This window comes from Candidozyma pseudohaemuli (assembly GCF_003013735.1).
Source record: "Candidozyma pseudohaemuli strain B12108 chromosome Unknown scaffold00001, whole genome shotgun sequence".
NCBI classification, from domain to species: Eukaryota; Fungi; Ascomycota; class Pichiomycetes; order Serinales; family Metschnikowiaceae; genus Candidozyma; species Candidozyma pseudohaemuli.
The window spans coordinates 1,039,460-1,061,586 of record NW_020194435.1 but is presented as its reverse complement, the minus strand read 5'-3'; the positions used below and the strand labels follow the sequence as shown (position 1 = coordinate 1,061,586).

The 22,127-nt window shown below is 45.7% G+C and overlaps 7 protein-coding genes and 3 non-coding genes across 10 annotated transcripts; 4 read left to right on the top strand and 6 right to left on the bottom strand.

Moving 5' to 3' along the window:
* Window positions 1-215: 215 nt before the first annotated feature.
* On the top strand, window positions 216-1,973 carry C7M61_000470 (phosphoinositide binding protein; the record flags this gene model as incomplete). Its single annotated transcript, XM_024855912.1, has 1 exon — window positions 216-1,973. The coding sequence occupies one exon, from the start codon at window positions 216-218 to the stop codon at window positions 1,971-1,973; it is 1,758 nt and encodes a 585-aa protein (XP_024715511.1).
* Window positions 1,974-2,155: 182 nt separating this feature from the next.
* C7M61_000469 lies at window positions 2,156-2,229 on the bottom strand. The gene has a single exon. It is a non-coding gene; the product is annotated as a tRNA-Val (tRNA).
* A 131-nt stretch (window positions 2,230-2,360) lies between these two features.
* On the top strand, window positions 2,361-2,434 carry C7M61_000468. Its single transcript has one exon. It is a non-coding gene; the product is annotated as a tRNA-Val (tRNA).
* A 329-nt stretch (window positions 2,435-2,763) lies between these two features.
* RRN3 (rDNA-binding RNA polymerase I transcriptional factor) lies at window positions 2,764-4,700 on the bottom strand (the record flags this gene model as incomplete). The annotated part of the gene is made up of 2 exons (XM_024855911.1): window positions 2,764-4,494; window positions 4,539-4,700. The coding sequence occupies 2 exons, from the start codon at window positions 4,698-4,700 to the stop codon at window positions 2,764-2,766; spliced, it is 1,893 nt and encodes a 630-aa protein (XP_024715510.1).
* Window positions 4,701-5,140: 440 nt separating this feature from the next.
* C7M61_000466 (uncharacterized protein) lies at window positions 5,141-5,842 on the top strand (the record flags this gene model as incomplete). The annotated part of the gene is made up of 1 exon (XM_024855910.1): window positions 5,141-5,842. The coding sequence occupies one exon, from the start codon at window positions 5,141-5,143 to the stop codon at window positions 5,840-5,842; it is 702 nt and encodes a 233-aa protein (XP_024715509.1).
* Window positions 5,843-6,066: 224 nt separating this feature from the next.
* C7M61_000465 lies at window positions 6,067-6,148 on the bottom strand. The gene has a single exon. It is a non-coding gene; the product is annotated as a tRNA-Leu (tRNA).
* Window positions 6,149-8,715: 2,567 nt separating this feature from the next.
* Window positions 8,716-10,251, top strand: CPH1 (homeodomain family transcription factor; the record flags this gene model as incomplete). Its single annotated transcript, XM_024855909.1, has 1 exon — window positions 8,716-10,251. The coding sequence occupies one exon, from the start codon at window positions 8,716-8,718 to the stop codon at window positions 10,249-10,251; it is 1,536 nt and encodes a 511-aa protein (XP_024715508.1).
* Window positions 10,252-10,334: 83 nt separating this feature from the next.
* Window positions 10,335-18,237, bottom strand: GPI8 (GPI-anchor transamidase; the record flags this gene model as incomplete). The annotated part of the gene is made up of 3 exons (XM_024855908.1): window positions 10,335-14,446; window positions 14,947-15,950; window positions 16,262-18,237. The coding sequence occupies 3 exons, from the start codon at window positions 18,235-18,237 to the stop codon at window positions 10,335-10,337; spliced, it is 7,092 nt and encodes a 2,363-aa protein (XP_024715507.1).
* A 223-nt stretch (window positions 18,238-18,460) lies between these two features.
* On the bottom strand, window positions 18,461-20,464 carry C7M61_000462 (DNA-directed DNA polymerase alpha subunit; the record flags this gene model as incomplete). Its single annotated transcript, XM_024855907.1, has 1 exon — window positions 18,461-20,464. The coding sequence occupies one exon, from the start codon at window positions 20,462-20,464 to the stop codon at window positions 18,461-18,463; it is 2,004 nt and encodes a 667-aa protein (XP_024715506.1).
* A 184-nt stretch (window positions 20,465-20,648) lies between these two features.
* Window positions 20,649-21,488, bottom strand: LHP1 (Lhp1p; the record flags this gene model as incomplete). The annotated part of the gene is made up of 1 exon (XM_024855906.1): window positions 20,649-21,488. One exon carries the CDS (start codon window positions 21,486-21,488, stop codon window positions 20,649-20,651), a length of 840 nt encoding a protein of 279 aa, XP_024715505.1.
* Window positions 21,489-22,127: the final 639 nt, after the last annotated feature.

The window sequence follows — 22,127 nt, the reverse complement described above, 5'->3', positions numbered from 1 at the left end:
TACAAAATTCATCGCATGCCATTGTAGGATCTCGTATATCGCTTTGTTCTTCTCTTGACAACGACCCCTCCAAAGCCATTGCCCCACATTCACAGGGCTCCCGCCAAAAACACAGAGTTGGTGCACGGGTGTTCTAGACCTAAACGGCTTCCCTGCTGCATGGCTGCTTGCGTACTACTTTATCGCAAAATTGACTTCTTCCAGTCTAACCCCTAATGTTGAAAACCTCGGTCGCTGGCTCTCCAGCGTACATGAACTTGGCTCAACAATATCAAGACTCATTGCCTCCTGGGGATGATCGTCTGTTAGCCTCAAATCAATCGCACCATGCTGACGCAACTGTCAAGTACATCACATTTAATCAGGACTCGTCGTGTGTGGCCGTTGGTTTGAACAATGGCTACAAGGTGTACTCAATGAAGCCGTCGCTTGCAAAATGCCATCTGTTGAAAAAAGAGGAGGCGGTGGGAATTGTTGAGATGTTGTATTGCACCTCCCTCCTAGCGATAGTGGCATTAGGAGATGAACCCGGGTCACTGCCTCGCAAGCTCAAAATTGTAAACACAAGGGACAACAGTATTATATGTGACTTGATTTTCCCCGCTGCTATTTTAGCGGTCCGGCTCTCCCGCCACAGGGTTGTGGTGCTCCTAGAAGAGCAGATCTATATCTACGATATCCTCAGCATGCAACTCCTTCACACCATTGAAACGAGTCCCAATACAAACAGGTTATGTGCTATATCAGATGACTTTGAGGAGGGTTCAACGCTGGACTCAGCAATTGATTCACGTCCCCCCAACTCATTCTTGGCCTATCCTTCACCCCCAAAGACTGTGGCCCACGAGTCGCTCATTGCAAGTGGAAACGCTGCTAACACAACCTTGGCTAGTACGAACTCACAAGCGGCAAGAGCTCCAAAGAGAGTAGGAGACGTCATAATATTTGATCTTCAAGCTCTTCAACCGGTCGTTGTTATTGAAGCACACAAGTCAGGTTTGGCCGCCTTGTGTCTTTCCAGAGATGGCCACTTGCTCGCCACAGCTTCCAATAAGGGAACAATTGTGCGTGTCTTTAGCGTGGACTCGGGAGAGAAGCTCTACCAGTTTCGCCGCGGAACTTACCCAACGAAGATCTATTCACTCTCCTTCAGTTCCGATAACAAGTACGTGGTGGCTACAAGCTCCAGCGAAACGGTTCACATTTTTAGGCTTGGCGAGGACGAGCTTTTAGCTAATAAGCAGAAGCGCAAGAGAGAGTCCAAGACGAAAAAGATGCGCCTCAATCCAGAGTTCACGATAAACGAGGAGGACGAGGAGTCTCTTAAAAAGGCCGAAGAGGATGATGATTTCCTCGAGGATGACGGTGATGACAGTGATGCGGAAGGCGATGGCGATGGTGGGAACATACAAAATGCTATGGAAGCTAGCAGTCAACGGAAGCTCTCCCAAGGATCTACAAACTCACTCAACAGTGGATTGTCGAGTTTTTCCAATATCAGTGGCACTACAGATGACAAGGAGAAATCCGAACCTGTCATTGACCAGAGTCGACTTTCTGTCGCTAGACTCATACGTCGCTCGTCGCAAAACTTGGGGAGGAAGGCTGCGCAGAAAATGGGTGACTTTCTTCCATCTCGATTCTCTTCCATTTTGGAGCCAACGAGACATTTTGCATCCCTCAAGATTCAGACAATGGATAAGGACGTCAAGTCAATTGCCACGATGAACGGCGATATTCAGGAGGACTTAGTTCCTCCGAACTACATGCTCTCAAAAGATGCAGTAGAGGCTAGCAAGGGCCAGCAGGTTGGTTCACCAACATCCAACTCTTCCAACAAGGATTTGGTGCTGCTTGAGCTCGTGCATATCAATGTTGTTACTTCAGAGGGCTACTTCTATACGTATGGATTAGACCCAGAACGTGGAGGGGACTGCATTTTGCTTAATCAGGTTTCATTACTCGGGGATTAAATAGGGTACATAGGTAAAAGTTAACGAAAAGGATTCATTGTGCACAGGGTAGTACATTGACGCCACATTGAGCGAGCTGATTTGCATCCATGAACTGCTAAATGATGATGAGTTGGAAGGAGGAAAAAGAATGACAACACGAACTACAGGTGAATCCTATCTTGGAGGACAGCAAAAAATAATGATCACGCCCAGGCTCGAACTGGGGACCTTTTGCGTGTGAAGCAAACGTCGTAACCAACTAGACCACGCGACCAGTATGCAAAATTATGTACGTATGCTAAATATGAGCTGATGGCCACATACCTGCATATGGTCTCAAACGTAGAGTGCATATAATATAGTTACAGGTTTATATACCCAGATGCTCCGTGTCCTATACATTCTGGTCGCGTGGTCTAGTTGGTTACGACGTTTGCTTCACACGCAAAAGGTCCCCAGTTCGAGCCTGGGCGTGATCAAGAACAAATTTTTTTTTGAAACCTATTTGCTTCAACAGAAAGAGTAAATTTACAATTTTTCATCCATGAGATCATCTTCATACCTGACAAATACCATCTCATATTGTGTCGTTATTCATGATTTGAGAGTCCAGCTCTCAAGGGGTTTCATTCCCAAGACTTGACGAGTGATCAAACCCACAAAAGGCGATCTACCGGGGCACGAGTTCAGGATTGAACAAAAACTACGAAGAGAAAAGAGCCACACATTATCCTTAATCGGTTGTATTCATGCTAAGAAGAGACTTATGTAAATGAGATTCCCGCGAGATGCCTTTATAACACCACCCTTAAGTTTCCCTATCACTGTCTTCCTCAGCACTATCGGCTTCTTCTTCTTCATCCTTGTCTTCGTCATCAGAATCTTCGTCTGAATCAATATCGTCTTCATCATCATCTTCCTCAAGATGGCTGCCACTGTCATCGTCTTCCTCATCTTCATCAACAGGATTCACCTGCGACCATTCGACGTAGTTTTTATCAATGATCTTCTTTGAAACAGGGAGGACAACTGGGTCAAATGGAAAGTATGCCTCTAAGTCCAAAAACTCCTGTTTGTGTCTGAAATTACCGACAGTCGAAGGCATCTTAGAATTTCCTTGAATCATTCTTTCCCTTTTGTTGTGCTCAATAATCGAGTAACAGTAGCAGACATTCAATTTGGTTGCAAGCTTAGCGAAAATGAACACCACTGTCTCATCACAGTACTTCAAGGGGTTAAACTTAGCGATGATGACACGCTGAAAAAACTTGTCAATATCACACTCCCACTGGCCCTCAGTATCCTTCACCAACAGCTTGTGTCTGAAACAAAAGATGTAGAGGAGGGTCTGGAAGGTAGCATAGAAAAGCTTGAACCTCTCCATACCGCCTGAAGAGGAGTCGGAAAATTCAAAAACTTCGTGCTCCCTTTCGGTGATGTACTTGTTAATCCAACCAATAAGGTAGCTCACGATAAATACAACCTGGTGTTTCGTGAGGTTATTGGCTCTCGCAATGTAAGAAGAAAGGTACTGAAGAGCCTTAAGGCGCTTCTCTGTGGTTTCTTTCTGATTGAATGCAACGTCTATAAGCATGACCAAAAATGAGTCCGCAAGCTCTGGCTGGTATTGCGAGATGTGGAACATGAGGAACTGAATCAGCTTAGTGAAATGTGTAGGCAAGACATGAGTCTTGAAAAGTGATGCGAGGGTATTGAAAAGGTGAACACCTTTTCCATTGCTGATTTCCTCAGCAGTGAAGGAAGGCTCAGTAGTCGTAAGAAGGAGCTCCATAACTTTGTCGAGCTTAGAAACCAACTGCTTGATGTTTGTAGTGGATGCAACATCGTAAACCTCGACTCCATTCTCATCAGCGTCGTCGTCCTCAACTTCGAGAACCTCATCATTCTCATCCTCGCCGTTGATGAGTTCCTCAATGCTATCGTCGTCTAGATCGTCAAGCTCATTCTGGAGGTCAACATCCATTTTAATGCAAAGCTCAATCACCAGCTGCCAGATCGAGTACTGCAAGTCCAGGCAGTACGAAATCACGGTAACTGCGTTCCTCACGTAGTTGTAAATCTCGGTGGTGGTGGATGAGGTATGATGTGGGGCGGTGGCACTCAAGGCCTTGGGTATAGTATTGATGCAAGTGGGAAAGTATGAAATGAAGCGCTTGAGCACTTTGTGGTGTGGATATGTTTCGGAGCTCAAGTCGGGGAACTCGTTTATGAGCTTTGTGACAACCTCGTTTAGGTATTTGGGAAATGAGGAGATGAGCACAGTGAGGAACTGCGAGTAAATGTCCACAAATGAGTGGAATGCAAGCTTGCCCTGGGTGGCCTCCGGGATGCGGACCTCCAACCAAGGATAGCGTAAGATGGCGGCTATTAGTGGCGCACAGGCTGATTTATCTAGCTTGGCGATGTTTACTGTGAGGCTTTTCAAGACTATATTAAGGTTGGACAAGCTCATGGCGTCCTTATGAGAAAGGGGCAAGTTGATCTTGGCAGTGAGTGTTTTGATTTGCATTGTATCATTCTGCTGTTAGTCATGAATTTGAACGATGGAAAGCTTTGACATACCTTTTCTAAATTCTCAAGGGCACTCTTCACAAGCACCAGGTACATTGTATCGGAGAAGGCCTCCGGGTGATCTATGTCCGGACAGTGCCTTTTAACCTCCAGCACACTATCAGAGCCTAGGGCACGTTTCCTACTTAGAGGCTCGTGAACAGACATGATCATGGTTGTAGGGATGAGAAGAGGATAACTTTTTTTTTTCTAGGGGACTAAATGTGCTTGTATGCACACCCATCGGTGCCACAATCCACAGGTCTGAAAAATGTAGCTCTAAGCGGTTTGATTTTTTTCTGGAGATTTGATATATGCTTGCACGGTTGCTACAGTGTCGGAATTCCTTGGTTATTTAGCAAAATTCTTGAAAGAACAATGTATAATGTGAGCTTAAGTAGTGAGGGGTCTATTAATGTCGCACTAGCTGCTGAGGCTGGTTATGCGATCTTGTAAGACACCGATACCGCGATAGACGATACTCCGCAAAAAAGGGGCATCCAGTTGTGAACTCAATTATAGTGAAGAAGAAGGCTTGAATTTGGTATTAAGTGAGTGTAACATTATTGAAATCATTGCTCAGAAATAATCGTTACCGGATTGTTCATCTATTCATGTTGGTCCAACTAAAAGCGACAGCATTGTACGCCATACTGGACCAGACGTCAAGGAATACTCTGGTTGGTGTATTGGTTGGAGAGGAGAGAGAAAGCTCCATTGTGGTGGCAGATGCGTTTGAGTTGAAGTGGCTGGGACACAAGATCGACTATGACAATTTGAATAAACGGCTCAGGTTACTTCTGGTCGTTTCACCACAAGCATCATTGGTGGGGCTATTCCTGACAGACCAAGAAGCTCCTCAAGCGGCAATTGATGACTTCAGAAAACATGGCGATAGACTACCGCCCATATATGTGCAGCTTCAGGGCAAAGATCTCAAGTGCTACTCTTCGTTGAATCACTCAGCTGTTCCTCTTACAATAATTGCTGAAAGCACAGAAGCCATTGCAACAAACACGATCCATTCACATGCAAATTATACCAAAGATGAGCCGGAATTGACAGAAGTGTCAGAGGAGGCTGCAGTTTACTCGTTGGAGCAACTAGAACGCAGAGTACAAAGGTTACTTGAGACGGAAAATTTGAGCGATAGTGCAGAGAGAGATTTAGTCTATCTAGCAAACAAGCTATTGTCGGCACCGAAAAACGATGATGATGGTCTAGAGTTGGTCTCCTCGAGATTGGCCATACTAACTAATCTGTTATCTACCAGCAGAGCCGCCAATGCTCATTTTGCCCCAAGAGCCACAAGATGAAACCAGAACGAGGAACACTTTAGTTCGTCGAAGAAGCAGAAGGAAAGTGTTGGCTTTGCAGCCAATTAGTAGAGGGACGGCCTCATATATGTACTATATCCTACCTTGTATCTCCGTTCACACCACCATAGCAGGTTCAACACGAAACATCATTTGCAAGAAAAAAATATAAAAGTTCAATCAAATACTACTCTTCGTAGCGAGGGATCATTTGCAAAAAATAATGACTCCGGCGTGATTCGAACACGCGCATCTTACGATAACAGAACTTGAGTCTGCCGCCTTAGACCGCTCGGCCACAGAGCCACTTGATATATTACGAAAAGTGCTGCATATATAAGTGAAGCAGTGACGCTGCTCACTCCATGCTAAAATCGACCATATACAATGACGTTTTTGAACGTATTTATATATTTACACTCAGATTTGACTCTCAAATCCATTAGACAAGCTCTCAGCGGCCTGTGACACCCGTGGGCTGCTCAAATGGGATGTGCCCAAGTTTTGGCCCTTGTTTGGTCTGAAAACACGGTCTCTCTGTCTCAAACTCTCAAAATAGCATCAAGCTTACTAATTGCAAGGATACTGACTAATATTTTCACTACAGCCCCCTCTTCGATTGACCTTCTCTGCAAAGAACCAGGCGCAAGCCGATAGAACGACAGTTGGACGCCTGCCTAACTAGGCTTGATCAACCACAAGATCTACTACTTGCTTTAATTTCAGGGGTTCAGGTACTCTCTTCTGAAGCCTGAATAGGGCTGGGAAAGATGACGTTCAAAGTCTTGCAACTGATACACAAGTATGCCCAAACACCTACTGACCCTACCGTGAGACCCACCAATACCTCAACAGCAAAAGACCCTGAGGCTCCCAAAACCAAAAGTAGCTTACGGTCACACACCTCTGATCATGCACCTCCCCTCGACCAGAATAGCCTACAGCTGCGTTGCCCGGTTACGAGGCTATGAGAAAGGCTTGGAGGCGGAACTTCTCACCAAGTATAGGATCAGTCTCCTGAAGCGACTCTACATATGGATGCATTGCTAAAAATGAAGGGCCATGGAGCCCTGGTCAGGGTGTGGAGAGCCCTGAGATGTCTAATCCCTGCGTCAAGCACAGGCAGTGGTTGCTTGAGAGGAAGAATGAAAAAAAAAAAGGAAGTCACTTCACAATAGCCCGGGCTCTTTGTCCCTGCCAGATCTTCTGTTCTTGCCTCCAGCGCTTCTCTAGCTTCTCCAAAAGGACTTGGAAAACCAAGCCCCGATTCGCAAAGCTTCAGTGGCATGCTGTGGAATGACGATCGGGCACTAATGTAGAGAATCACAGATACGCGGGCTCCCCGGGGACTTAGCCGTCCTGTCTATCTGAGCGCACAGCCCTTTTGGGAGGAGGTTACGCTTGACAGACCCTGGTGCCGATCTTCTCGCGGTTGGCACCGAGTACGGTGTCGATCTGGATCGATGGAAACCGAACCCTGCTGATGGGAGCCGGGGATCTCCCCGAACCACCAGAAGAGGGGCCGGCGCTTAGTTGTTTTTGGACAATGGCATAATCAGGGACCTTGGCAGTTGGCCCCAGTGGGTGCTAGTATTGGCACCAAGAAATGAATTTTTCACGAAGCGACGGGCGGAGGGGTTAGAGAAGCGGCGAATTTATCTAAGGCGTTTTGAAGATTTGTGAGCAGCAACGGCCAAAACGGCCGAAACCCAACGGCTGACTTTTGCTCACTTGCTATGCTTTTCGCACCAGGATTGGTGATGATAGCCTCGAGAATGAGAGACGGCCAGCGACGGCAGCCAACACCGAGCGCTGAGCTGCTAACAATAGCAGAGAATGTGGCTCCTCGGCGGGGGCCGGCCAGTTTTCTAGAAAACCTTAAGCATAGGCGAGAAGCTTAGAAGGACAAGCTAGGAGGCACTTACGAAGCGGAAAGAGGAAGCGAAATGGTGATAAAGTTTAACGCTTTTGTGTTTGAACAATTGCACCCAAAGGATGTCTGGGAGTGTCTGCGATGGAATGGCTGCGAACGCGACGCACCCCTGGTGTCGAAAGTAGGGGCACTTTTCGGAGCGGTGACGCACGCAATTAGACCTGGCACCGAAAAAGCAGTTTTACGTCAAAAGCGGCGTAAATGCTATATTGACCAAAATCGCCAATTGCCGTGTTTACAAGATTCCCGCAAGATCGTTCCTGCTTCGCCGGCTCCGCGGGTGCAGATCCCAGCCCGAGATCGTTCTCGTTAAAGCGAACACTCCCAGCCGCGTGCGGTGTTTGCCGAGGAGGGCACATTTGCCTTGTCGGTGGCCACCGGACGCAAGTGATATAAGAAGGGCGATGATTTTCTGAAACTGAAGCCGTTCCAGGTTTTAAAAAATAATCACTTTTCTCAAACAGGCATTATATTGTGCTGCCGTGCTGGTCACAAACTTGAAACATTGATATTTTTTACCGCCTAAGCCGCAGCACTTTTGAACCACCGCTCGCCCATCCCTCCTAGAAGAGCAACTTCCAAGATCCCACCAGCTTTTTCTCGTCGAGGCAGCAGTGTACCACACCCCCACCCACTGCTACCCTTGGCTGCCTTATATTCCAAGACAAACTCCACTGTTCCCCCAGCTATCTGCCGGTGTTTGGCGTTTGGCTGCGTTTGAGTGTCCGGTCTAGAATTCGCACTGGCCTTGTTTCAGCTCGGCAGGATCTGAAACACGCTTGGTCCAAGGGCACTTTTTATATAGATCGTCTTGTTCGGTCTACCTTCACCCACACCGCTTTCTTTCTTCCAGGACATTCCTTCGTTTGCAAAAGGCTCTGAACTCGATCCGCCGTTCATTGCCTCTCAGTCCATCTGTCGTCCCTCGATCTTCCTCACCATGCTGAAGGGTCCCTCAACATCTGTCTCAGACGACGTCACAGAGTCCTTGAGACTCATTGAAGACTTGAAGTTCTTCCTAGTCACCGCTCCTGCCAACTGGCAAGAAAACCAGGTCATCAGGCGTTACTACTTGAACAACGACGAAGGTTTCGTCTCCTGTGTCTTCTGGAACAACCTATACTTCATCACAGGCACCGACATTGTTCGTTGCATCTTGTATAAGTTTCAACAGTTTGGCCGGACCATCACTGATCGCAAAAAGTTCGAAGAAGGTATCTTCTCCGATTTGAGAAATTTAAAAGCAGGTACCGATGCCGTTCTCGAGGAGCCAAAGTCGGAGTTCTTGGACTTCTTGTTCAAGAACTCTTGTCTTCGAACGCAAAAGAAACAAAAGGTCTTCTACTGGTTTAATGTACCTCACGATAAGCTCATGGCTGACGCATTGGATCGGGATCTCAAGCGTGAGAAGCTCGGTCAGACTCCAACATCAGTGGCGTCCAAAGAGCCAGCCTTGTCTTTCAACTACGAAGAGGATACCAATTCATCGCTATACGAGCAGCTCACCGCTCATTTGGATATGACAAGCCAATCCATAAACGTGCCCATCAAGGGAGATCCTGCTGAATCGCCCGAGTATGTCTGTCATCTGAGGGTTCCGGGTTATGAAGACGAGGTCGCCGACGAGAATGACGACGACGAAGAGGATGATGATTTCCCCCTCGACTACATCCAAGAACCCCACACTGCTCCTGGTGATTACATCACTTTGGATGGTGCTTACCATTCGGGTGCCTACATCAACGCTCTTGACAACGACTTTGACAGCATTGATGCTAGCTTCATTCAAAGGCAACCTGTTACCACTAACATTGCCTCAACCGATGACTACTTGATCGAACAGACACAGCCAGCAAGATCCCTTCATGCCGAACCAAAGCTGATGTTCCCTCGTTCTGCTAACGAGGAGACTTCGTTCATGTCACTGTCCCCTGCTCAAATCCACGCTCAGTACCCCACCAACATCTCATCTGCAGCCGTTCCTCAGTATTCTGCTCAAACGATGATGCCTTACCCCATCCCCACATCCGCCGTGATGAGTCAGTTCTATGATCCAGGCTACGGCATGGTGCATGAACAAATGCCATCTTTCTACCAGGAAGAGATGTATGGTCACCCAATGACTCAAATGGGATCCATCGGTCCTGTGGTTTACGAAGAGATGAGTCCATACAGAGGTGCCTTTTACGGTGGTCACGATCTTCTGTTGTACAACACTCAGCCTTCGCTACGGCAAAGAGAAGTCAGTTTCAACATGATGAGGAAACGCCAACAACTACAGCCTAACAAGGTAACCAAGCCTCGTTCTCGGAAACCTTCGACAGAATACGAGAACAGAATCTACGCCCGTGCAAAGCGTGATCTGTCGCTGCTGGATTCCACTGAGACCTTGATGCCTACTCCTGAATCTAGTGCAAATGTCCAAACAGATGACACGCTTCATCCTCCAAGACCCGAGAGTGCGGGAAGAGTATGAAGCTACGAGAAAAGTGTTTTACTACTTGTATATTACTTCGGCTGGTCCGGCCTTGTCATTAGTAACTATCAAAAATTATCCCATCAGTGACTGTAGTATTCCACCATCTTCCGCTGAGGTCCCGTCATGCTATCTAAAATCTCGTCAACGAACCTGGATTCCTTATTGACATTGGACAGGGTGATGTTGCTGTCTGTAAGCTCGCTTACTCGGGCAGCACGAAGTAGCTTTCCATATGTCTGCACCACATTTTTTCGAATCTCCACCTTCTTGTGGCTGATGTAAGATTTGAGAATTCCGTGAAGTTGACGCAAGAGATCGTCGGTTATTGACAATACCATTGTCTTCTGCGCGACGAGCTTGAACAAACAACGGAGTACGTAAGTGAGCGTACTTTCGGTCCAATCACTGGACTGCTCACAAATCGTCTTAACTATTGTCTGTGTCATGTCAGCACTTGAGAATATACCGCAGAGTGCTTCATCAAACGCCTCGTTGATAGCGACTTCGATCTCATGGGCTGCATCTTCGCTAAGTAGAACAAGAGTTTTCCAAACCCTCAGGAAGTTAATATTTTCTCTGTTGATGAGAAGCTGTTTCAAAATTATCAAACCACTGAGCTTGTCGCGGATTACAGTGGAAGTCAAATGCTGATGGAGTGAGTCTTCGATCCTGCTCAATCCTTCTTGCACGAAATATTTGTCGAAGTCTGATGATTGTTCATTCTGCAAGTATCTCAACAAACTGACAAATTTTTTTCCACTCAATTCACCTCTGAGGTCCTCGCACAATTGGTCGAACTCAGCGATTGTGTAGTCATCAAACTCCTTAGCTTCTTTGTCGAGAGCAAGACGCGCCACCAGAAAGTTAAACCAATTGAGTTCAGTGTAGTTATATTCCTTCACTTTTTGAGGCGATCCGCTCACTTTTGTGTCCTCAAAGATTGAAATTGGCCTCGCTTTGCATGAGACTTTGCTTAAGGGATCAACCTTATCGATGAAAGATTGAATTGAATTCAACCGATTAGTTATTTTCACTTGCGCAAAGTTCTCAACAAGATCGCTCAGTGGATCTGGGTTTAGCCGATTATAAAACTCATTTCTCATGGGTGTTACCAGACCAGATGCAAAGATGTTTGGGTTAGCAGATTTCTTGGGAGAAAATGATTGAGCCCTGCTTGCAAAGCGATCAGCAGGTATTGGTGAAGGGAACTCCATCTGTTTGATATTCTCCACGATCTGCTTGGGCTTAGGAGAGCTTGGGCCTTCACTGTCCTCACTTCCGATAGCACTTGCAACAGCATCGTCGTTACTAGTAGGACTCTTCTCCTTGTCTTCACAATCCATCATCTCATCACTTACCTTCTCTGCCCGCGTGGGTTCAGCATCCTCGCCTTGACGTGGCGATTCCTCCCCCACGACATGATCAGAACCAGTCAATCTCGAGTGAGTCGGCAGAGTCTCATTGCAAACACTGTTGGCTTTCTTCTCTAGTTCCGTTATTGGTTCATTGTCTTGCTCCATGTCCTCATCGCTGACACTTTTGCTCACAGGTTCTGCTTCCTCGACAGATGACTCTGCAGAAACCTGGCGATCATGCTCGACTGATACTTCGGACTCCATCTTGTTTGTTTCTGTGACTAGGTTCTCATTTGAAGTCAGCTCAGTGACACTTACATTTAACAGGATCAGGTGTTCAACTTGCAGATGGGAATATTGTGCAAGTTCCGGTGTCCTATTCTCCATAGTCTCTGGTTCATTCTCCTCAACAGATTCTGCTGCGTTCTCCTCCAAACTTCTTGGTGAAGTCTCGACGATACTTGATGTTCTCTCCTCTATACCTGCAATACTCTCGATCTCTCTCTTGCAATTACTCGAGAGCTGAGAAGAGAGCTTTCTAAACAACATCTCATTGGTGTGATACAAAGATAACACCAAAGATTTGTAGATATCATACCCAGGCATCGAATGAAATATAGCAACGAGATCAAACAAAGGCTTAGCAAGTAGTTCAAAGTTATCGTCACTCACCGGAATCTTAGTGATGCACTCAAGAGTAAACTTGGCTAACAGTTCAAGGATCTTGCTCTTGTGTTTTATCACTTGAATTGCCAAATGCTTCTCCCCAGCTATGTGGTCGAAATCTGCGATATATGTGAAAATTGTGCCCACTGATTGGTAAACTTCACGGTCTGATAAAGCAATCATACGATCAACGACCTCATTCGAAGCAGGTAAGATGATGGAACAGACGCGCAAGATGTCCTCCTGAGTCATGAGTGTCCAAGTTTTGCTAAAGATTTCGGGCTGACTTTCAAGAAGCGGGCGGAAGCATTCAGGGTGGGTATAAGAGACCTTTCTCAAATAAAATTTAATCTCATCTGGGAACATTTCCTCAACAATCATGGCATATTTCAATAAATTGATACCCTCTTTGATAGTAACTTCATTCGAAGATGATAAAAATTGAAAGATGGGATCTGCCGTTGTCATGACCCGTAAAGGAGGCGTACTTCTACCCTGAACATTTGACGATGAGAAAGTCGTAGAAGCGACTGATCGCAAAGCGGGCTTCTTTTCAGAGTCCTTGCTATATTTATGCAAATTGTGAAAGCTGCGTTGCTTCAGCAATGGCTCATGAGGGGTGTTGTCCTTTTTGGGTAGACTAGAGGCGTGGCGTCTAGTTGGCGGGTCTGACATCTGCCTACTCAGTCCCTTTCTTACGCCAAATTCGATGCCGCTTTCTGAACGCTGAGACGAGTTTCTGGAGCTCAGTCTCGAGTCAGCACGCTTAGCCAGAAGCTCCTTGTTCTTTGCGATAATTGAGTCCTTTATCGAGGGTCGGGATGATTTTGGTTGTGTTAATTCTGGTCTTAACTTCCCAATCTTCGCGGGTTTCGAACGCTCCAAGCCCTTCACGACATTTGCATCAAGACGAGTTAGAAGCCTTTCAGCAGATTCTTTGGAAATAGCTTGGAGTGACCAAAATGCTTCCTTGGCTGACTGGCGAACTGGGGAGATCGGATCAGATAAAAGACGACTAAGCACACGTTCGATAATCTCAGTGTGAGGGAGGGAGCCATGAGAGCTAGAACGAACAACGAATATTTTGAGCCAAGTACCACAGTGTGTTCTGGTATTGCTGCCCTTCTCCGATGAAGCAGTCTGAATCTTGTGAAGTAGCTTTCCACCATATGAGCAATTGGCCATAATTGCACACATGGCAACATGAGCATTACTGGAAGTCATCAGCTTGGTAGAGGCATTGAGCTTTATGAGTGTTGGAGTGAAATGATCAATGAGCGAGTCAAACTTATCTCCTAGAAGAATCGCTGCCTCCTTCACCAAGGAACATGCACTCACGCTCAAGGTCGTACGAAGGGACAAGAGTCCCTTACAAATGCCCTCCGAGATATCCTTCAAAGCGAGAACGAGATCCTCGGGGAACTCCGAGTGAGCATTTCCTCGTACAAGTGACCTTAGGGTACCGATATGAGTTTCCCTCAGGGTCCAGTTTCTTTCAGTCTCCTTTCCGTCAAACGTAGATATCATGCTGGATACACTGCTATGAAGAGTGTCCGCGTCTTTGCATCTCGTGGGCAGCACTTTCGTATCAATTCTATAATTTTGAAGGCCAAACACAATGTCATCAACAGGTGACGAGGAAGAGGTTTGCTCCTCCTCCTTTTCGTGCCTCTCTGCTTTAGGTTCCTCCTTGGTTCGTGATACAAGCGTAGATGCTGGCCTGGGTGGCTTTATGCTAGGGATAGGTAGTTTAGGTGCATGATCCACATGCTCCGGCTTATCTCGTGACTTCATTACATGGTCTGTACCCATAATTGACGTTCTTAGGGAGGTGGAAACCTTATGCAGCTCTAGTATCTTCTGAAGTTCAAACTTATGGAGTCTGTTTTGCTTGAGGTCATAATAGTTGGCAAACAAGATCTTTATGTTTTCCACCAACAAGTTGTTGTTTTCATACTGGACGAGTATCTCGGCAAGGGCGTTCATGAATGGATTTAGACTGAAGTGACGGTTCACCTCTGTAAGAATGGTGTTGAGCCATACAACACATTCGTTTATGATTAACGGAGATCGATTTCTGAGCCCCAGCTCCACCAATGCCTGTTCGACTTTCGTAGGTGCTGTAAGCCAGTATGCTTCCAATGCTCTTTTAGCTGATATCTTGATGGATGCTCTTGGATCTGCTATTCTGGTAACAATTATGTGAAGCACTAAAAAAGAATGGTCATGGAGTAGAGTGGTTTTGGAATCCTGAATGCTGACACGCTTCACCAAATGGCAAAGCAAACTGAATGTTGTATTTTGTAGGTTCTGGTCGGTCAGATCCATCAAAACCGATATGGCTTCAAAATAAGCCTGGACTTGTGTGAGATCCACGTTTTCCTTCTTGACATGGGTTTTTAAATTCAGCACTGCTTCTAGCTTTCGAGAATTAGGCTCATTGGAAACTACCAAATTGAAGAGAACCGAGCCAGAAAATGCCATTCTCTTTAACTCTCAAGTTTGGGTTGTGAGTACTAATAAAAACAAAGAGTGCGTAGTAATGGCGCGACTATCAACAAGGGTGTATGGGGTGCGACTTACAAAGTCCGTTACTGTTTCGAGTGTGCAACGTGAGTGTAGGAAGATTGGCATTCTATACATTAAGGTTTGGCAAATGTCCAAAGGAGACCCAAAGCGACAGCCAGCACAGCTGTGATGATCTTGGCCTCCTTCTTGGTCACATGATGCAATTGTTTCGTTTTGTAACCTGAGTCGCTGAAAGATGCGCTCAAGGCCTCGTAGTGAGTGGTGTTTTTCGACGACTTTTGCGTCATTGGAACACTGCTAATAGTCTCAAGTACACCCTGTTCCACCTCATCTAATACAACTTCTTGGACATTGCCGAAAAAGTCCGTTAAAAGAACCTCGTTCACGTCTCGGTTGAACAAGTCTGTCCTGATGCCTGGGTTTGAATGGACGTTCTCGTACGTGTACTCAGCGAAAAGCTTATCCATGGTGACGTTGGAGTTCTTCTCAACTTTCTCCAAGAAGTCAAGAGTGTAATATGTGAATCTGTCGATAACAGCCACCCCGACATCTAAGTCAGAATGATGCGAGTAAGACGACTCATCTAGGCGTGATGAACCAACACACAATATGTCAGGAGAATAAATTCTCTCATACATAGTGTTGGCCTGGCACGTGTCAATCATGAAGAAGATCTCGTTGTACCTCTTCTTCGAATGCATTTGCTGGAAAGCATGCGCAAGATCCCAAGAGCCGATCTCCTCAGCATCTTGGAATTTCAAAAACTCATTTCCGCCATGGCCCGTGAGATAAACAAATATGTTCGAGTTCTCGTCAGTGAGAAGTCTTTTGCTCCTTGGGTGATTCTCATCCCATCTATCCGTGAGCAACCTGATGAAATTCTCCACGGTTACCTCGTAACCTCTATAGTCGACCTCGATATCATCACCGTAAAGGTCGATGGCTTGGTCCATATTGTTAAACACCGTTCCGGGGAAGGCATTTCTTGGATTACATGCGATGTCGTCAGCCAACATAAGAATGATTTGAGAGTCCGGTATTCCCATCCTCTTAACTGTTCTGTACAAGCTCAAAGTATTAGCCATGTGTCTATAGTTGAACCAAAATCTTGACGTGGACACAAGGACTGCCCAGTTATTGGTATGACTTGACGTGCTGGTCTGAATGATTTTGGCTGCATCATCGGTATCAACCACACGAGGCTGGTTGGCGGTATCCGCTAGTGCTAGGAGCGGAAAAACCGAAAGCACTGTCCAACAGAGCTGAAAGATTTTCATAAAAATAAGATATACAACTGGAGTGTTTGTGGTTAGTAATATATGTGTAGGCTATATGCTGCACTGCCAGCGCGCCGGTGCAGTGCGCTCTGACTGGGGACTAGATTTCAATTTGGACTTTAGCCTGAGGCAGATTCCGTCGAAGGGGATGAAGATCTTCTAGAGGCGGGTGGTGAGGACTTTTCAACAATTGGAGCATCTTGCACTTTGGGGCCCTCAGGTAGATAATCGTCGGATGCTAGCTTTTTACCAACCTTAGTCAATTTCCTCTTCATCCTGATATGGGTATACTGGCTGTAGCCATAGAGATTCGCAAGCTCCCATTTGACCCATGTACAATTGATAGACACCTTTGCAGCAAAACAGAGATTCGCAGCACGGATCATCCGCCATGGTTTGAGTTTCTCGGCGAATTCCATTGAGCTCGCTCCATATTCCAGCTCCACTTTCTTTCCGAGCTTCTTGACTATGAATGAGATTTGTTTATCCGTAGCTGGTCTTTTCATATGCTCCAGTGCAACGAGCTTGCCGTAAAGCAGGTTCTCTGCGTCTAGTACCACATCTTGAATGTTTTCTGATTTGCGAATAAGATTTACGTGTAACCGATTGACCTTGAAACCACTGGCAAATATTTCGCTCACGGACGCATAACTCACCTCATAAAATTGATATTCGTCGGGACAACGTTCCAACATAAAGTTCCTGTTAGCAACACAAGTGCCCCATTTATAATATGAGAATCTTGCCCAAGGAAGTTTGCTTTCCCTGATGATGCGGATTATGTCCTCGTCGATCTCTTCCAGAACACCTCTCTTTTCGACGTCTGCAAACCCTTCTATCGTCTGAAAACTCAATTGCAAGTTACTGAGTTGCTTCTGCAAGTCAACGATAAGGTCCACCTTTTTCAATCGGGCCTTTTCTCGAGGATTATGCAAAATGGTATCTTCCAATAGTTTCTCCAAGCTGACATCGATCTGCAGTTCTGACTTACCTGCCGCTCTCATCTCAGCCTCCATTCCAAGTAGAGTAGGGATGCTTCGGAAGCCATGCTTTGTAGCATCCACCATGTCAATTACGTCGCAGACGTCTTTCCCGTGGTGAAGCCTCAACCCTCGTCCAATCATTTGAATCAACAAATTTCTCGACTTTGTCGGGCGTGCTAAAACAAGGGAATCGATATTTGGAATGTCAGTTCCTTCAGTAAACACAAGAACATTGCAGAGAACTTCAATCTTACCAGCGCGGAAATCGTCCAAGATTGCCCTTCTTTCGTGATGCACCGTCTCACCTGTTACATACTGAGCCTTGATATCATTCTTCTGGAGAACCCCGCATAGGGTTTTGCAATGCTCAATGTCCACGCAAAAGATCAAGGTGGATTTATAGTTGTACTTCTTCTTGAGTTGCGTGAATCCCCGGGTAACCATGACGTTAATGTCATCTTTGTTGACAGCTTCTGAAAGCTCTTTTTGAACAAAGTCGCCTCCAGTAGACCGCACTTTGCTCAAATTAACCGAAACGTCAATCTTGGATAATCTGACGTCGCATAGCTCTTTTGCCCTGATCATGGTTATAAGATTTCTTTCAAAAACCATCTCCTCGAAAACTTTGCCCAAGCTCATGCCATCGGTCCTCTCAAGTGTGGCAGTAAAACCAACGGTATATACCTTGGGCTTTTCCTCCAATGCACCAAAGTAGTTGAGAATCTTCGTCCACGAATTTGCAGTGGCATGGTGGCACTCATCTAAAATTATAGCCTTGAAGTCTTCCGGCTTGTATCTTTCTAATCTGGTTTTGTAGACCAATGTGGGCACAGATGCTACGACGACATCGACGCTCTCTAGATCCGGCTTGGACTTTGCCATATCTATACAGACTCCCAAATCAGGATTCATTTTCTGAATCGTGGTAGCTGCTTGCCGAACGAGTTCCTGCTTGTGAGCCAAAACAAGCACTTTGTCACCTTTGTTCTTGCTTGTGAGTCGTGGTATAAGGTCGGACATCACCACAGTCTTACCCCCTCCAGTGGCTAATACCACCGCTGGTCTATTGACACCACGCTTGATGGCATCCAATGTACTCTTCACGGCATCAATCTGGTAGTCACGTAATTTGATCGGGTTCTCGGTGGATGGTGTTTCAGTGGTAGATATCATAGTTCGCTGACACCAAAGTCTGTTCAGAGAGTACCTTAAGTTAAAATGTCCAAAGAAACTCCTTCGGCTTCTTATCATATGCTATGTAATGCAGAGAGTGCATTTAATGCTTATGGCTCTAAGGGTCTAGGATTCTTCCGTGAATTAAATATGATGATGTACTTAGATACTCTCAACTATGCATTTTGATACCGCGCAGTCGCGTTTCGGCTCAATCCGTATATCAACTTCTCAAAATCTCAACTCTCGATCTCTTATAAATGTTGTTGTAGTAAAGACCATTTGAGTTTTCAACTGGCTCAACATTGTCGTCGCCCTCAATATCAGGTGGTGAAACACTAATCACGACATAACTTCCATCCTCCTTGCTAGGATCTTTGTGAGCACGGACAAACTGGCCAGGGTTGATCACAACAACACCTTTGATTACTTTGGCAAAAAATTTGAGCTCGGAAGGTATCACCAAGATGTCTGGCAAAGAGTCCCCCAACTCTGTGAGACCCAAGTATGGAACTTCCAAACTCGAGCCACCAACTTGCGTCTCGGCCAAATCTTCAGCATTACCTCCATCTGCAAGACCAACAATTTTGTCTTTATCATCCTTTGAAAGTGCTTGTCTCTTCACGGATCCTGGAGTCATTGGGTAGAATCTTCTTTGCTCGAAGATGTGGTTAGCGATTCTCTCAAACCTGTTGGAGAACAACAGACTTTTATCTGGTGAAACATTGCTTTTGTAGACATCTTTAAGGTCCTTGAACACGTCCGCATTGGAAGCGCTGATGACGACTTCATTGATCGAAAATGTGGAAGGATTAGGGAAGCACTTAAAGTTTTTCGGGAGTCCAAGTTTCTTCCTATCGAATGCAGATTGTGGGTATGACGTGTGTTTACTCGCGGAGTCACGCAACGATGGAACCAAGATGACTTGAATACTGCTGTCAATTTTTTTCAAGATTGGTGTGACTGTGGCCCGAAGGAGCTCATCAAGATCTCTGGGTTGTTGATTTGCAGGGAGGCCGGGTACTTCGACTTCACCTGAAGCCACTGCAGCGTTCGTGATGTCAAGAAGAGGACCGAACACCACAGCAACATGAGGTTTGACAACATTGTTAAGATGTTGCACAAAGCTCTCAAGTTTACTAAAATTGAGGTTGTGGTGATTTGAGAAAGGGCCTGAGGTCATCACGACCTTGAGGCTCTCCCCGTTTGAAGATTCTTTAATGTCTTGAAGCTCTGCCAAGTGAGTTACAGGAGTCCCCAACTCTGGCAATGATAAGACTTCATGCACCACGAAAGCTCTTCCGGTAGGATTTCTACCCTTCAAGCCAACAATTTGGCCCGGGAAGAATGAGTATTCTTGCAAGTTGGACAAGTCAAGGGGCACCCTCTGGCCAATACCACCAAGACGAGACGTCTCGAGATATAAAGATTTGTCATTAAGAGTTTGCGTAATCATGCTATCATAGTATGGGGAATCTGGCACAATCCTACCACAACACGCAATGTCAGATTGCGAGTTCATACATGGGTTTCCGAGTTCAAGACCTTTACCCTTGAGTTCCGTTGAAAATTTCAGGCTGAACATATCGATCTGATCGTCCAAAACATCAGCACTTTCTAGTAACTTCATGGCCATCGTTCTAAACTTGAACTTCTCAGGATCAAAATTGGCCGAGAGTCGAGGAGGATGATCATTCAGCTCCGTGGTCTCAACTGCTGGGTTCAAGCATTCCAACACCGTGTTTGGCTCGTACAGCAGGTCCGCCTCTGGTTTTCTTGAGCTCAGAGAGAGCATGGTGTTATTAGCGGTGGCGAACTGCGATGGGCTCGAAGCTAAAGTTGTCTCACTTGGAGGTTCTGTTCTTTGCTTTTTGAATTGCGGAGTGGAGGGCATTCCAAAGCCAGCACCTGGACTAGACGACAATTCAACATTTGAGCGAATCATGGGTCTTCTCTTAGAGTCTGAACTCTTTTTGTTACTAATCGTCTTTTTCGTTGAACCAGCGTTAAGGCCTTTTTGAGCCCATTCCTGGAATCTATCGACGTTGGCGGCGGTTACATCTAATTCACCGTTCTCTTGCGTTACCACAAACGCTTCCCACTGGATGTACAAGTCATCTCTGGAGTAATTGAAGATATCTTTGACCGAGACAAGCCTATCGACAGTCTCATCATCGACAGCGCCAAATTGCGAATTAATCCATTTTTTTGTCTCTTCGTCCGCCATTCTTGTGAAGTAGCGATGAAATATTGTCGCGATATTTATCTGTTGATACTAGTAGTAGACGCGTTTCGCGCTCCCACTTCACACTCTGCTACTACTACTAATTGCATCTCTATGATCCATTATTGCATTCTATTTGGTGCCCAAGTTTTGGTACATGCATCCATAAAACATTCATTATGTAAGCTTAGGCTTTCGTTTCTGTCTCCTTCTCGGAGGCCTCCTCCTTAGAGGGTTCCTTGCTCTCCTCTGTAGTCTCCTTGGCTTCAGTGTCCTCGACAGCCTCCTCTACAGCGGTGCTATCGCCGTTGGTTTCGGTTTTCTCGTCACCCTTCTTCTCCTCCTTACGTGCTTTCTTGTTGTTGCTGTCTTTGAATGAGGATCTTCTCTTGGTCACCTCGTTGACACCGAATCTCTTACCAGACTCTTTCATCTCTCTGAATCTCAAGAGGGACATCTTCTTCAAGAGATCCTTCTCCTCGACACCCTCAACAACACCCTGAGGGTAGCTCACGTCCAACTTCAAGAAGTGCTCCAGGTCCTCCTGAGTCTTGAACTCGACGTCAACAACGCCCAAGAATTCTCTAGCTCTGTTTCTGATCCTACGGATAGAGGCAAAAGCCTGTTCTTTGGGCAACTGAGAAACGATCTTCTCGTTGAACCACTCCTCCAATTGTTCTTGGGAAACATCGCCAGGGAAGCCCTCAATGTGAACAGAGTTTCTTCTTCTGATGTTCTTCAACTCGTTTTGGTCCTTCAATGGAGCCTTTCTTCTGATCATGTCCTCATTGGCAGACAAAACAAGCTTATCAGACTCCTTCAAAGCAGCGATAACACGCTCTTCTGGTCTGTATTGTCTCATTCTGCCGAAGGTCAAGATGGTTTTCAACTCAACCCAGCCGTCATTAGCCTCGTAGATTCTCCAGAGAAATCTGTCTGTCTGGAGGTTTGAGTCAGAGAAGTAGAATTCCACTTGCTTTCTGACTTTGGCGTCAAAGTCCTCACCTGTGTAGACGGAGTCAGACATATTTGGGGTCTTTTGTTTGTGCTGAATATGTCCTATTGATCTATTACCACCAGTCCAGGGTCAACTGCATCTTGAGCCATCAATAAATTTTCGGCATCACTAGCACACCCGTACCTTCGATTAGGGCTCCGACGGTGACTTAGTCAATTTAGCCCGAGTCTATTTTTATTCTAAGTGGAATGTTTTCTGGTCTCGTATTTGTCTGACCTGAAGCAATTTGATGAAGTATTTCTGTGTAATTTTGAAAGTAGGCAATGGGAGAGTTTGCGATGCGTTTCGCAACCAGACAATATGAATGGATTCTATTCCATTTCCTTTCTTCTTTATTTTTCTTCAGTTGAATGAACGGTGGCATTCATTGACTGACATATATGTAACATCTTAAGTGGTTATTAAAATCTTGCAATTCGCTGGTTGGAGTATCTTGAAACACTTCGGTGCTTGGCCAGGGCATTTCATCGAAGTGCTCTTCGAAGACTAGATGATTTTACAGAGCAGAGTAAAGAGCATCTCGACGATTAATATCAACATTGAAAGTGAAAAATCAAAATTTATATTCAATTTGCTAGGTGGATTGGTGAGGCCTGGCTGTCTCTACATTATGGTTGCGAAAAACAACCGATGGTACGAACATCAATA